The following is a 17255-nucleotide window of genomic DNA, read 5'->3' on the forward strand; positions in this document are numbered from 1 at the left end:
TTATAAAGCCTCAAATAAGCAAAAGAACAGCTAATAGACAAAGAAATCAGTATTCAATACTGGTAAAAGGATACTGGTAATTCCACAGACACCATTACGAAAGCCTGATCAGTGGTTACTGTTTACCATAGATGATGAACCCAATGTCAATTGATAATGGAAATAATGCCAAGGTTCAACATAACAACAACAAAAAAAATTTAAATAGTATCCATTGGACATGTTAATTAGAGTAAAGTACATGCAGATAAACCTATTTTAATTCTGCAGAAGTGGAAGAAATCTACATTACAATCACCTTATTACAACTCCACCAGAAATCAAAATCAATGTATAACTACAATAATACACCAAAGAGCATTACAAGTATAAATTCATAAATAGATTGTGCTCTCTAACAGAGATAATCATACACACATAAAATTCAAGTGCTGCTATTGCACTTCAGCAACAAGCATTTTCTGGAGTACAAGTACATAAAACACAAATAGTTCTACATCCTACTATTCTAACAACAGAAGGAAGCTCCTTCCAAATTCTACTTCTCGCAGAGCACTAATCACTGCTATTACTGTCACTGCCATCGTTCAAATAATTAAAATTGCTGGTACCTGCATCTGCAGATCTCCCATGCCTCATCCCCACTGGCTGCTCTAGTTGCGAGAGCTCCACTTGCATTTGCATAAAAAATTGCATCCGCTGCAACTCAAGCTCCCTAGAAAACTCAATCCTGTGCTTCTCCATCTCCATTTCCTGCTGCAACCTGGAAGTCTCCATTCTCTCATAGACCTGTCCAAACTTTGCAATTGCATGTGTGACAGCCCGTATCCCCTCCATTCGTTTCTTTTCATCGCCATCTCCATTTCTCTTTCTCTTCTTTCCGTTCACCATTGGTTCAGGCGGGAACCCATCTGACGATTCTTCATTTGAAGAAACAGAAGGCGGTGATTGCAGACGTTTGGCAGCAATGTGATGCCCTGTTCGTTGCCTCTGAGGAAATTGAGGTACCCCAAGTGGCTTAATGTGCATTTGTGTTCCAGAATTAGTGTTGGGGTTCGAAAGTGCCTTGCTGGCAGTGTGAGTGGGGCCCAACAACAGGTCCAGACGATTGAAAAAGGGCCAATTTGAAGCAGGTTTGGATTTCTCTACCTTGTATTTCTTCTTCAGCGTATCGATTCGGTTCTTGCACTGGACATCTGTCTTGCGCGCTTTGGTGTAGCCTTCACGACTCGTCACGGCATCAGCCACTTCTTGCCAGTGCTTCTGGCGAAGGTTGCCACGACTCAATTCGAGGAATCGTTCACCCCAAGCATCGATTAATACTGACGTGGCGCCTTCGCTCCAGCAGTCCTCCCGGCCACCGACGCCGCCTCCAAAAGCACCGGAGTTGGGGCGAGGTTGTTGGATGGGGAGTGCTAGGGTTAGGGTTTGGATGGAAGGGGTGGAGTAGGGGACTGGAGCGAGGACTGGAGGGGGAGGGGAAGGGGAAGGGGAGGGATCGGGGGAAGGCGATGAAGGAAGAGTAGGGGAAATGGGACCATCGTCTAATTCCATTGGAGAATTGGGAAGGGAAAGGAAAAGGGGAGCAGAGGTGGGGAAGTAAAGAGGGTGACCACCGCCGGTCTCGTCAAATTTGGGGTCTTTGAGCTGGTCATTAGTTTTGCGTGATTACTCCGGCATGGCATTCTTTGGTCTTTCAATTTGTTATTCAATTTTCTTTTCCGCTTAGCAAATGCCCACCGTCTGTATCAATTCCAAACAATTGTATACTTTTGCTACCAAAAGTATTGTCCAAAAACATAATAATAATAATAATAATAATAATAATAATAATAATAATAATAATTAGAAAACCTTGTGGTTTGTGAATAGAAATGGGTGGTATACCCATCATCACAAGATTCGCAAATTATACTCGAATAATTCATTTTTTTGGTGATGCTGAACCGAATGTTGAATTATTCGGTTGATCGAACTTTGACTGAATTAAACCTGAATAATTCACAAATTTTTTCCTAATATTTTTTGTTCTCTCTCTTTTTTTTTTTTGCTTTCTTGTAGGACTGAGATCTCCTATCCAGACAATTCTGAATCATTCCCGAATTATTTCCGAATTACGAATTTTTGACCTTACCGAACCAAACCTGAATAATTCACTTGTCAGTATGTATATACCAACTTTTATTAAAAAAAATACTGAAAATGAAAAAATGATGGTGATCATCATCTTAATAAAGGGAAGTCTAAAGTCATAGTACTTATTGGTCAATACCATGATTTAAAATTTAAAGGACTAATTCAAATTATCATGATATATTGATAAATTATTTATCAAAATTCCATTTCAAAAGAAATTTAGATGTATCAATATAATACTTTTCTCTATATGAAAAAGTAATGTTTCTTTTATTAAAGAGGCTGAAGCTCATTTTATTAAAAAAATAGTTAACTTACAGCCATATTAGTTCCTTCTAATAAAAGCAACATAAAATAGTCCCTAACTGCAAAAATCATCAGTTGCATCTCATATTGAAACCACCATCTACAACCAAAAGAAATAATAAATTTAACATAACAACTAAGCCACACAATGAGATTGAGAGTAAGTTTGATATCAGCAAAATTTGGTTTGTTAGCCCTATCTCTTCATCTAGTTGTCAGTGTCTTCATAAGGAACAAGCTAAGTCCCAATTCCATCCACAGAGGCCTGAGCTGCTTCATGCAACACCCTATGAAAATTATCTAGATGTCAGTTATCAATAGGAATAGCCTCTGTATCTACTGGAAGCCAAAGAGATGTGGAATCTGTTGGTCCCAAAGGCACCTAGAGGAGGGGAGGAGGGGGGGGGGGGGGTGAATAGGCATTTTTATATTTTTGGTCTAAGTAATAATATTCTAACAATTCTATAAGTTATTATTGGCGGAAATTAGAATAACTTTGTCCTAAACTAAATGTAAAGTAAGTAAAGTAAATAGTAGAGTTTAGAGACACTTGACACGAGAGTTGTTTACGGAGTTCGGTACTAACGCCTACGTCTCCGGGGCTCGCGACCTTCTAGATGGCGCGCCTTTCTTTACCCAATGAGAAAGGAGTACAAGGTGGAACCGGTGAGCCCTTACAATTTTCTGGGAAGTCACACGGCCCTAACAACACAATCCGAGTCGCAAGGACTTCAAGGATTGCAAGATGAGCACAAGGCTCGAAATAGTAAATGATTCGATCACGCAGAATCACTCTAGGAGTTGGTTGATTGATTGAATAAGCTTGAGATTGATTGTGTTTATTGAAGTTGGAGTGCACAAGCAACAACGACTTTTTCTATATCTGTAAATACGAAATATTGAAGTTGGAGGCGGCTAGAGTGATACTCCAAACCTTGGCATAGCTTCTATTTATAGAGAGCTGATAAAAAGGAAGTGGTGCTGACCGTTGTAACGGTACAGGGGACCGTGACAACAGTAGGTCAATTAGAGTGGTTTGGAGTGTAACGGTGATTACTGTTGATCACGGTAGATGACCATGACAACAGTACCCACCATGGTAATCCTCTGAAAGATTTAGCGATGCAGTGACGCTAAATCCTATTTTATGCGTTACGGGATTTGTACATGATTTATTTATTCCGTTATCACGGTCACTGGACCGTGACAACGGTAGGCCTCACTTAGGTCAATCTCAAGCTTATTTTACCAATCTTACATATACGTTATCCTTAATCTTGAGTTAAAACTTTTGCTATCCAATGTCTTGTGCCTTCATGACCACATTCATGATGTTATATTGCAGTGTATTAATTCATCCTTGATATGTAATTACTATTCCTTCACTTGTCATGAACCTGCACATATACTCAAGAGGAGAACTGTAAAATGCAATTATGTATGTTTTGCAAATCTAGTCAAACAGATAAGTCGAGAGCTCCCAAAAGCCAATAAAATCCTTCACCTTCTTTTACCTGACCTGTCCAACAATGCATTAGAAATTATAAGTAGAATGATTTGTTGACTGGATTTTTTCTTACCTGTTTCAAAACAAAGTTTATTTCTGTGTTTCCATATTGTCCAGCAGACCGCACTGCACACAAGCCGCAAAGCAGATATGTCTGTAGATGATAATTGATTAGCAAAGTATATAATATCTAATATTTAGTCCATTGGATACTAAAATTTTGATATGATCCCATAAAAAACTAGATCTATTTAGCAAAAGTACAAGTTACAAATAAGTGATTGATGGATTCTGATTTATTACAAAATTGTTGGGTAGCACAGTCCTTCCATCCTTTTTCATCAAGTTATCAATTGTTAAGATCCTATTTTTATTTGCCAATCACATAAAAATTCTGATCATAATAGGTATTGGTACTTATCACCAGAGTATAACATTTTTAGGTTTCATACCTCTAAAATTCAAAAACTTATATCTAACTGTAAATTTTTCATTAGAGTTCCATCTCCAATTGAGTTTATTCTCCAAATATGTAAAAGAAAAATAGCTGATAATTTCTAGGATCTCTAACCATTCATTATATAATACCCCATGTAGATTCCTGTAAAAAGTAATATGAAAAAGTAATATAGAGTAAAAAAAAAAAATGAAATTTGACTCTACAAAATTTGAACATGAAAATTACAGTAAACATGAATTTAATAATTTATAAATTTCAAGTTTTTATAGCATCACACCACCAGTGGATGAGAATTCATATCCACTCAGGTTACCGAACTAAGTACAATTGAATCAGATAGCCCCAATTGTTCTATTTAACTTGGCACAAATCTCAAAGCACAAATAATCTTGCCCACTCTGTCATCCCGAATCCCGACTGGCTGAGAGTAAATTTGAGTTGTCCATTTTAATTGTGTTTAGTCAGGTACCTGGAAGGATACAGATCCAGTGGATGACGCATATAGCACCACCCGTGTCTGTCACGAGAAAATTAAGAAAATTAAAGAAATAAATTGTTCATCTGTCCAAAGAAAGAGAGAGAGCTCCAAATAGTGATCTAAGTTCTAACACAACTTTTTAACACTTAGAACTCACCATTAGTTGCATAAGCATGAGTAAGATACATACACAACACGACCATATAAATTCAGATCCTCTGAAGTAATTCAAATTGTGAATTTGGATCTAAAGAGTTCGACATGCTTAGACATGAATTTGCATTTGGAGACCCATACATTCCACTTTGAATCCGAATTAACTCGAATTTTGATCCAACAATTCGAATCTAAACTCAAAATTTGAGTTTTTAAGGAGATCCGTACCCAACTATATCCAACGTTCAAACTTTTGAACACAACACAACACAACATAACACTTGTAACAAAAAATTGTGCCTGCACATTATGATAATTTTGACAAATATTCAAATGTCAAACACATGCAGGCAGGACACATCATATTTATAACCCATTATTTACAAATAATTGTGTAACATCTTCTTTCTAAAGATTTGAGCATTCGAGATCAGTTTGAATTCTGAAATCAAAATCTTACACATCCATATATTTCGTGCATCGCTGATGGATCGTTGATCATAAGAATCACGCAAAATGAGAGCGCTTTCATCTTCTTTTAATTTAAATTAATGATTAAGGTTTAGGTGTTATGGATAGCATAAGGTCTTCTGTACTGTCTCAAAAATTTATTGTATAAATTTTAAATTTCGATCTAAGTAGTTCAGTAAATTGGTTATATAATAAAATTGTAGAATACCAATTTGCTGAAATATTTAGCACCACTCATCCATTTGTTTACATATGATATTCATTATACTTGAATTCACAAAATGCTCTAGGATTGGTATGGGTTCCATTCACAGCTGCTACAGCAGAATCAGGTGTCGTTCCCAATTTTGGAGTAGGAGGGTAGTCGTATAGAGCCTCAAAAGGAGAGAGCTTGATCGATGGGACATACATCTATTGTGATTCCAATGAATTGCTGGGTCCCTGCGATTCCAAATCTCACCATTTATTTTTTGGAATGTACGAATCTCAAAAGCAGTTATTTTCTCTGCACAAATCTCAAAAAAATGAAGAGATGGATGCGGAATAGCAGTAGATTTATTTCCTGATCAATGTGTGGTAAGAGATATTGTACCACCATTCTGCTAGGTTGTTCAAATTGATTCATTTCTTAGGGCATGAGAAAATCATACACTTAAGATCACTTTCGAGGCACTGATTGACACTAACTATTTCGAGAGAAAAATACCTATGGCATCAAAATAGTTACCAGTTTGACCATCCATTTTAGGGGGGTAAGCTCCTAAATTCCAAAGTGACCCCTGCCTTCTTGCTTTTTTGAACTTTAGGGGTGTTAAAAATACCAGACTTTTTATTTGGTGGCAATTGCCATACGTTACCAAGTGAAAATTGACAATAGACAAATAAATACTTGAGCATATAGAAAAATAAAGATGATTTGAGAATTCTAATATACAACAATTTGTTGTTAAAAATCTAAAAAAATGAAATAAATTTGTCTTCAGGGTTCTTTTCATTGGCTTCAAGGACGCTTTGGGTTAGACACAACATTTATTGGTCATGTAGATGTAAGTCATTTTTCCTGCTATCAATCACTTACTCCTCCCTTGAATCTACATAATTCATATCCTCTGCATTAACAGAATGTGCATTAACAGATCCAGACCGTCTGATTGAGATCCGCACTAATATTAACGAGCCCTGTGCGTTATAGAGACACTACTAGAGTGCTCCAAACACATTTAATTGCATTGTTCTATTAGGGTTGTAAATGCCGCATTATGTTGCCTTCTGAAGACACTACCTGAGTGCTTCAAACACATTCAATTGGAGTGTTGTATTAGGGTTGTAAATGTCATATTATCTTACCAACTAGAGACACTACTAGAGTGCTCCAAACACCTTCAATTAGAGTGTTGTATTAGCGTAGTAAATACCCTATTATCTTGCCATATAGAGACAGTATTAGAGTTCTCTAAACACCTTCAATTGGAGTGTTGTATTAGGGTTGTAAATGCCGTATTATCTTGCTATATAGAGACACTACAAGAGTCCTCCAAACACCTTCAATTGGAGTGTTGTACTAGGGTTGTAAATGCCCTATTATCTAGCAATCTGGAGTCACTACTAGGTTGCTCCAAACACCTTCAATCGAAGTGTTGTATTAGAGTTGTAAATGTCTTATTATCTTGCCATATTAGGACACTACTAGAGTTCTACAGACACCTTCAAATGGAGTGTTATATTAGGGTTGTACATGCTCTATTATCTTTCCATCTCGAGACACTACTTGAGTGCTAGAAACACCTTCAATTGGAGTGTTTTATTAGGGTTGTAAATTTCCTATTATCTTGCCATATAAAGAAACTACAAGAGTGCTCCAAATACCTTCAATTGGAGTGTTGTGTTAGGGTTGTAAATGCTCTATTATCTTGTAACATGGAGACCATACTAGAGTGCTCCAAATACCATAAACTGGAGTGTTGTGTAAGGGGGATAAATGCCCTATTATTTTGCTATATACACAACTAGAGTCTGCCAAACACCTTCAATTGGGATATTTTATTAGGGTTGTAAAATGCCCTATTATCTTGCAACATGGAGACTATTATAGTGCTCCAAACACCTTCCATTGGAGTGTTGTATTAGGGTTCAAAATACCCTATTATCTTACCATATAAAGATACTACAAGAGTCCTTGAAAAACCACCAATTGGAGTGTTGTATTAGAGTTGTAAATGTCATATTATCTTGCAATCTGGAGACACTAATAGAGTGCTCCAAACACCTTCAATTAGAGTGTTTATTAGGGTTCTAAATGTCCTATTATCTTGCAATCTGGAGGAATTACTAGGGTGCTCCAAACACCATCAATCAGAGTGTTGTTTTAGGGTTGTAAATGCCCTATTATCCTTCCATATAGAGACACTACTAGAGTGCTCCAAACACCTTCATTTGGAATGTTGTATCAGGTTTGTAAATGCCCTATTATCCTGTCATATAGAGACACTATAAGAGTCCTCCAAACACCTTCAATTGGGGTGTTGTATTGGAGTTGCAAATGCTCAATTATCTTGCCATATAGAGGCACTACTATAGTGCTCCAAACACATTCAATTGGTGTGTTCTTTTAGGGTTGTAAATGCCTTATTATCTTGCAATGCACTTCTAGATTGCTCCAAACACCTTCAATTGGAGTGTTTTATTATGGCTGTAAATGCCCTGTTATCTTGCTATATAGAGAAACTACTCGAGTGCTTCTAACACCTTCAATTAGAGTGTTGTATTAGGGTTGTAAGTACCCTATTATCATGCCATCTAGAGACAGAACTTGAGTGTTGTAATAGGGTTGTAAATGCCCAATTATCTTGCAATCTGGAGACACTAATAGAGTGCTCCAAAAACCTTCAATTGGAGTGTTGTATTAGGGTTGTAAATACCCTATAATTGTGCAATCTAGAGACACTACTAGTGTTCTGCAAATACCTTTAATTGGAGTGTTGTATTTGGGTTGCAACTACCATCTTCTCTTGCCATATATAGACACTACTTGAGTGCTCCAAACACTTTCATTTGGGGTGTTGTATTGGGGTTGAAAATGCCCTTTCATCTTGCTATATAGAGACACAACAAGAGTCCTCCAAACACCTTCAATTGAAGTGTTGTATTAGGGCTATAAGTGCCCTATTATCTTCCAATCGGAGTGTTGTATTAGGGTTATATATACCCGATTATCTTGCCATATAGAGACACTACTATAGTGTCTAAATACATTCAATTGGAGTGTTGTAATGCCCTACTATCTTGCCATCTGGAGACACTACTAGAGTGCTCCAAACCCCAGAGTGTTGTATTAGGGTTGTAAATACCCTTTTATCATGCCATATAGAGACACTATTAGTGTTCTCCAAACACATTCAATTGGAGTGTTCTAAATCCCCAACTATCTTGCTATATAGAGACCAAACACATTCAATTGGAATGTTGTATTAGGGTTGTAAATGCCCTATTATTCTGCAATATTGAGACACTACGAGTGCATTCCAAACACCTTCAATTGAAGTGTTGTATCATGGTTGTAATGCCCTATTATCTTGCCATATAGAGACACTACAAGAGTGCTTCCATTACCATCAATTAGAGTGTTGCATTAGGGTTGTAAATGCCCAATTATCTTGCAATCTGGAGACACTACTAGGGTGCTTCAAACACCATCAACTGGAGTGTTTTATTAGGGTTGTAAATGCCCTATGATCTTGCAATTTGGAGACACAGCTAGAGTCCTCCAAACACATTCAATTGGAGTTTTGTATTAGGGTTCTAAAGGCCCAACTAGCTTGCCATATAAAGCCAGTACAAGAGTCCTCCAAACACCATCAATTTGAGTGTTGTATTAGGGTTGTAAATGCCCTATTATCTTGCATTCTGGATGCACTAGTAGGGTGCTCCAAACACCTTTAATCGGAATGCTATATTAGGGTTGTAAATGCCCTATTATCTTACCATCTCGGGACACCACTAGAGTGCTCCAAACACCTTTAATTGGAATGCAGCATTAAAGTTGTAAATGCCCTATCTTGCCATCTGGAGACACAACTAGAGTGCTCCAAACAACTTCAATTGGAGTGTTGTATCATGGTTGTATACCCTATTATCTTGCCATATAAAGACACTACAAAAGTCCTCCAAACACCATCAATTGGAGTGTTGTAATAGGGTGATAAATGCCCGATTATCTTGCACTCTGGAGGCACTACTAAGGTGCTCCAAGCAACTTCAATCGGGGTATTGTATTAGGATTGTAAATGCCCAATTATCTTGCCATATAGAGACACTGTTAGAGTGCTCCAAACACCTTCAATTGGAGTGTTGTATTACGGTTGTAAATGCCCTATTATATTGCCATACAGAGACACTACTAGAGTGCTTCAAACACCTTCAATTGGATTGTTATATTAGAGTAATAAATGCCCTATTATCTTGCCATATAGAGACACTACAAGGCACCTCCAGACACTATGAATTGGAGTGATGTATTAGGGTTATAAATGTCCTACTATCTCGCCATCTAGAGACACTACAAGAGGGCTACAAAAAACATCAATTGGAATGTTGTATTAGGGTTGTAAATGCCCCATTATCTTCCCATCTTGAGGCACTACTAGAGTGCTCCAAACACCTTCAATCGGAGTGTTGTATTAGGGTTGTAAATGCCCTATTATCTTGTCACCTGGAGACACTAATGTGCTCCAAATACCTCCAATTGGAGTGTTGTATTAGGGTTCTAAATGCCCTATTATCTTGCCACATAAAGACACTACAAGAGTCCTCCAAACACCATCAATTGGATTGTTGTATTAGGGTTGTGTAAATGCCGTATTATCTAGTAATCTGGAAACACTAATAGAGTGCTCCAAACACCTTTAATTGGAGAAACTACAAGAGTCCTGCAAACACCATCAATTGGAGTGTTGTATTAGGGTTGTAAATGCCCTATTATCTTGCAATCTGGAGGTAGTACTAGAGTGCTCAAAACACCTTCAATCGGGGTGTGTCATTTTAGAGTTGTTTATGCAATTGGAGTGTTCTATTGGGGATGTAAACGACCTATTATCTTGCCATATAGAGACAATAGTAGAGTGCTCCAAACACCTTCAATTTGAGTGTTGTATTCGAGTTGTCAATACACTATTAGAGTTCTCCAGACACCTTCAATACGACTTTTGTATTAGGGGTTGTACATGCTCTATTATCTTTCCAACTGGAGACACTACTAGAGTGCTCCAGACACCTCCGATTGGAGTGCTTAATTTGGGTGGTAAATGCCCTATTATCTTTCCATATATAGACACTACATGAGTCCTCGAAACACTTCCAATTGGAGTGTTGTATTAGGGTTGTAAATGCCCTATTATCTTGCTATATAAAGATACTACAAGAGTCCTCCAAACACCATCAATTGGAGTGTTTTATAGGGTGCTAAATCCCCTTTTATCTTGCAATCTTGAGGCACCACTAGGGTGCTCCAAGCACCTTCAATCAGGGTGTTGTATTAGGGTTGTAAATGCCCAATTATCTTGCCATATAGAGACACTATTAGAGTGCTCCAAACACCTTCAATTGGAGTGTTGTATTAGGGGTGCACATGCCCTATTATCTTGCCAGATAGAGACACTACAATAGTCCTGCAAACACAATCAATTGGAGTGTTGTATTAGGGTTGTAAATGCCCTATTCTCTTGCAATCTGGAGGCACTACTAGAGTGCTCCAAACAACTTGAATCAGAGTGTTGCATTAGAGTTATTAATGCCCTATAATCTTGCCATATAGAGACACTACTAGAGAGCTCAAAGCTCCTTCAATTGGAGTGTTTTATTGGGGTTGTAAATGACCAATTATTTTGCCATATAGAGACAACAGTAGAGTGCTCCAAACACCTTCAATTGGAGTGTTGTATTCGAGTTGTCAATGCACTATTATCATGCCATATAGAGACACTATTAGAGTTCACCAAACACCTTCAATACGACTGTTATATTAGGGTTGTACATGCTCTATTATCTTTCCATCTGGACGCACTACTAGAGTGCTCCAAACAACTCCGATTAGAGTGCTTCATTTGGGTTGTAAATGCCATATTATCTTGCCATATAGAGACACTACAAGAGTCCTCGAAACACCTCCAATTGGAGTGTTGTATTAGGGTTGTAAATGCCCTATTATCTTGCAATTTGGAGGCACTACTAGGGTGCTCCAAGCAACTTCAATCGAGGTATTGTATTAGGATTGTAAATGCCCAATTATATTGCCATATAGAGACACTATTAGAGTGCACCAAACACATTCAATCGGAGTGTTGTATTCGGGTTGTAAATGACCTATTATCCTGCCATATAGCGATACTATTAGAGTTCTCGAAACACCTTCAATTCGAGTGTTGTGTTAGGGTTGGGCAAGCTCTATTGTCTTGCCATACATATACACTACTAGAGTGCTCCAAACACCTTCGTTTGGAGTGTTGTATTAGGGCTGTAAATACCCTATTATCTTGCGATCTAGAGGCACTACTAGAGTGCTCCAAACACCTTCAATAGGAGTATTGTTAAGGGTTGTAAATGCCCTATTATCTTTTCATATAGAGACACTATAAGAGACCTCCGAACACCTTCAATTGGAGTGTTGTAGGGTTGTAAATGACTTATTATCTTGCTGTATAGAGACCATAGTTGAGTGCTCGAGATACCTTCAATTGGAGTGTTGTATTCGAGTTGTAAATGCACTATTATCTTGCCATATATAGACACTATTAGAGTTCTCCAAACACATTCAATTCGACTGTTCTTTTAGGGTTGTACATGCTCTATTATCTTTCCATCTGGAGACACTACTAAAGTGCTCCAGACACCTCCGATTCGAGTGCTTAATTTGGGTTGTAAATGTCCTATTATCTTGCCATATAGAGACACTACATGAGTCCTCGAAACACTTCCAATTGGAGTGTTGTATTAGGGTTGTAAATGCCCTATTATCTTGCCATATAGAGACATTACAAGAGTCCTCCAAACACCATCAATTGGAGTGTTGTAATAGGGTGCTAAATCCCCTGTTATCTTGCAATCTCGAGGCACTACTAGGGTGCTCCAAGCACCTTCAATAGGGGTGTAGTTTTATGGTTGTAATTGCCCAATTATCTTGCCATATAGAGACACTATTAGAGTGCTCCAAAAACCTTCAATTGGAGTGTTGTATTAGGGGTTGTAAATGCCCTATTATCTTGCCAGATAGAGACACTGCAATAGTCCTGCAAACGCCATCAATTGGAGTGTTGTATTAGGGTTGTAAATGCCCTATTCTTTTGCAATCTGGAGGCACTACTAGAGTGCTCCAAACACCGTGAATCAGAGTGTTGCATTAGAGCTTATAATGCCCAATTATCTTGTCGTATAGAGACACTACTAGAGAGCTCAAAACTCCTTTAATTGGAGTGTTGTATTGGGGTTGTAAATGACCAATTGTTTTGCCATATAGAGACAACAGTAGAGTGCTCCAAACACCTTGAATTGGAGTGTTGTATTCGGGTTGTAAATGCAGTACTATCATGCCATATAGAGACACTATTAGAGTTCACCAAACACCTTCAATATGACTGTTATATTAGGGTTGTACATGCTCTATTATCTTTCTATCTGGAGGCACTACTAGAGTGCTCCAAACAACTCCGATTGGAGTGCTTAATTTGGGTTGTAAATGCCCTATTATCTTGCCATATAAAGACATTACAAGATTCCTCGAAACACCTCCAATTGGAGTGTTTTTTTAGGGTTGTAAATGCCCTATTATCTTGCAATCTGGAGGCACTACTAGAGTGCACCAAACACATTTAATCGGAGTTTTGTATTCGAGTTGTAAATGACCTATTATCCTGCCATATAGCGATACTATTAGAGTTCTCGAAACACCTTCAATTCGAGTGTTGTGTTAGGGTTGTGAAAGCTCTATTGTCTTGCCATACATATACAATACTAGAGTGCTCCAAACACCTTCGTTTGGAGTGTTGTATTAGGGCTGTGAATACCCTATTATCTGGCGATCTGGAGGCACTACTAGAGTGCTCCAAACACCTTCTATAGGAGTGTTGTTTAGGGTTGTAAATGCCCTATTTTTTTGTCATATAGAGACACTACAAGAAACGTCCAAAGACCTTGAATTGGAGTGTTGTAGGGTTGTAAATGGCTTATTATCTTGCCGTATATAGACAATAGTTCAGTGCTCCAGATACCTTCAATTGGAGTGTTGTATTCGGGTTGTAAATGCACTATTATTTTGCCATATATAGACACTATTAGAGTTCTCTAAACACATTCAATTCGACTGTTCTTTTAGGGTTGTACATACTCTATTATCTTTCCATCTGGAGACACTACTAAAGTGCTCCAGACACCTCCGATGGGAGTGCTTAATTTGGGTTGTAAATGCCCTATTATCTTGCCATATAGAGACACTACATGAGTCCTCGAAACACCATCAATTGGAGTGTTGTAATAGGGTGCTAAATCCCCTATTATCTTGCAATCTCGAGGCACTACTAGGGTGCTCCAAGCACCTTTAATCGGGGTGTTGTATTAGGGTTGTAATTGCCCAATTAGCTTGCCATATAGAGACACTATTAGAGTGCTCCAATCACCTTCAATTGGAGTGTTGTATTACGGGTTGTAAATGCCCTATTATCTTGCTAGATAAAGACACTACAATAGTCATGCAAACCCCATCAATTGGAGTGTTGTATTAGGGTTGTAAATGTCCTATTCTCTTGCAATCTGTAGGCACTACTAGTGTGCTCGAAACACCTTGAATCAAAGTGTTGCATTAAAGTTGTTAAAGCCCAATTATCTTGTCATATAGACACTACTAGAGAGCTCAAAACTCGTTCAATTGGAATGTTGTATTGGGGTTGTAAATGACCAATTATTTTTCCATATAGAGACAACAGTAGAGTGCTCCAAACACCTTGAATTGGAGTATTGTATTCGGGTTGTAAATGCACTACTATCATGCCATATAGAGACACTATTAGAGTTCTGGAAACACCATCAGTACGACTGTTATATGAGGGTTGTACATGCTCTATTATCTTTCCATCTGGACGCACTACTAGAGTGCTCCAAACATCTCCGATTGGAGTGCTTAATTTGGGTTGTAAATGCCCTATTATCTTGCCATATAGAGACACTAAAAGAGTCATCGAAACACCTCCAATTGGAGTGTTGTATTAGGGTTGTAAATGCCCTATTATCTTGCAATTTGGAGGCACTACTAGGGTGCTCCAAGCAACTTCAATCGGGGTATTGTATTAGGATTGTAAATGCCCAATTATATTGCCATATAGAGACACTATTAGAGTGCACCAAACACATTCAATCAGAGTGTTGTATTCGGGTTGTAAATGACCTATTATCCTGCCATATATACTATTAGAGTTCTCGAAACACCTTCAATTCGAGTGTTGTGTTAGGGTTGTGCAAGCTCTATTATCTTGCCATACACACTACGAGAGTGCTCCAAACACCTTCGTTTGGAGTGTTGTATAAGGGCATTAAATACCCTATTATCTTGCGATCTGGAGGCACTACTAGAGTTCTCGAAACACCTTCAGTAGGAGTGTTGTTTAGGGTTGTAAATGCCCTATTATCTTGTCATATTGACAAACTACAAGAGACGTCCAAACACCTTGAATTGGAGTGTTGTAGGTTTGTAAATGACTTATTATCTTGCCGTATAGAGACAATAGTTCAGTGCTCCAGATAACTTCAATTGGAGTGTTGTATTCGGGTTGTAAATGCACCATTAGCTTGCCATATATAGACACTATTAGAGTTCTTCAAACACCTTCAATTCGACTGTTCTCTTAGGGTTGTACATGCTCTATTATCTTTCCATCTGGAGACACTACTAGAGTGCTCCAGACACCTCCGATTGGAATGCTTAATTTTGGTTGTAAATGCCATATTATCTTGCCATATAGAGACACTACATGAGTCCTCGAAACACTTCCAATTGGAGTGTTGTATTAGGGTTGTAAATGCCCTATTGTCTTGCCATATAGAGACACTACAAGAATCCTCCAAGCACCATCAATTGGAGTGTTGTAATAGGGTGCTAAATCCCCTGTTATCTTGTAATCTCGAGGCACTACTAGGGTGCTCCAAGCACTTTCAATCGGGGTGTAGTTTTATGGTTGTAATTGCCCAATTATCTTGCCATATAGAGACACTATTAGAGTGCTCCAAAAACCTTCAATTGGAGTGTTGTATTAGGGGTTGTAAATGCCCTATTATCTTGCCAGATAGAGACACTACAATAGTCCTGCAAACGCCATCAACTGGAGTGTTGTATTAGGGTTGTAAATGCCCTATTCTATTGCAATCTGGAGGCACTACTAGAGTGCTCCAAACACCTTGAATCAGAGTGTTGCATTAGAGCTTATAATGCTCAATTATCTTGTCGTATAGAGACACTACTAGAGAGCTCAAAACTCCTTCAATTGGAGTGTTGTATTGGGGTTGTAAATGACCAATTGTTTTGCCATATAGAGACAACAGTAGAGTGCTCCAAACACCTTGAATTGGAGTGTTGTATTCGGGTTGTATTAGGGTTGTACATGCTCTATTATCTTTCCATCTCGACGCACTACTAGAGTGCTCCAAACACCTCCGATTGGAGTGCTTAATTTGGGTTGTAAATGCCTTATTATCTTGCCATATAGAGACACTACAAGAGTCCTCGAAACACCTCCAATTGGAGTGTTGTATTAGGGTTGTAAATGTCCTATTATCCTGCCATAGAGTGATACTATTAAAGTTCTCGAAACACCTTCAATTCGAGTGTTGTGTTAGGGTTGTGCAAGCTATTCTCTTTCCATACACACTACGAGAGTGCTCCAAATACCTTCATTTGGAGTGTTGTATTAGGGCTGCAAATACCCTTTTATCTTGCGATCTCGAGGCACTGCTAGAGTTCTCGAAACACCTTCAGTAGGTGTGTTGTTTAGGGTTGTAAATGCCCTATTATCTTGTCATATAGACAAACTACAAGAGACGTCCAAACACCTTCAATTGGAGTGTTGTAGGTTTGTAAATGACTTATTATCTTGCCGTATAGAGACAATAGTTCAGTGCTCTAGATACCTTCAATTGGAGTGTTGTATTCGGGTTGTAAATGCACTATTAGCTTGCCATATATAGACACTATTAGAGGTCTTGAAACACCTTCAATTCGACTGTTCTTTTAGGGTTGTACATGCTCTATTATCTTTCCATCTGGAGACACTACTAAAGTGCTCCAGACACCTCTGACGGGAGTGCTTAATTAGGGTTCTAAATGCCCTATTATCTTGCCATATAGGGACATTACAAGAGTCCTCCAAACACCATCAATTGGAGTGTTGTAATAGGGTGCTAAATCCCCTGTTATCTTGCAATCTCGAGGCACTACTGGGTGCTCCAAGCACCTTCAATCGGGGTGTTGTATTAGGGTTGTAAATGCCCAATTATCTTGTCATATAGAGACACTATTAGAGTGCTCCAAACACCTTCAATTGGAGTGTTGTATTAGGGGTGTAAATGCCCTATTATCTTGCTAGATAGAGACACTACAATAGTCTTGCAAACACCATCAATTGGAGTGTTGTATTAGGGTTGTAAATGCCCTATTCTCTTGCAATCTGGAGGCACTACGAGAGTGCTGCAAACACCTTGAATCAGAG

At 38.3% G+C, this 17255-nt stretch overlaps 1 protein-coding gene across 1 annotated transcript; it reads right to left on the reverse strand.

Moving 5' to 3' along the window:
• Positions 1-233: 233 nt before the first annotated feature.
• LOC144574290 (trihelix transcription factor ENAP2-like) lies at positions 234-1723 on the reverse strand. Its single transcript, XM_078324222.1, has one exon. It carries the CDS (start codon positions 1552-1554, stop codon positions 556-558), a length of 999 nt encoding a protein of 332 aa, XP_078180348.1. The 5' UTR covers positions 1555-1723; the 3' UTR covers positions 234-555.
• Between the last annotated feature and the right edge of the window lie 15532 nt (positions 1724-17255).

The sequence above is a fragment of the Carex rostrata genome, chromosome 22 (genome assembly GCF_964058835.1).
Source record: "Carex rostrata chromosome 22, lpCarRost1.2, whole genome shotgun sequence".
Classification (NCBI taxonomy): domain Eukaryota; kingdom Viridiplantae; phylum Streptophyta; class Magnoliopsida; order Poales; family Cyperaceae; genus Carex; species Carex rostrata.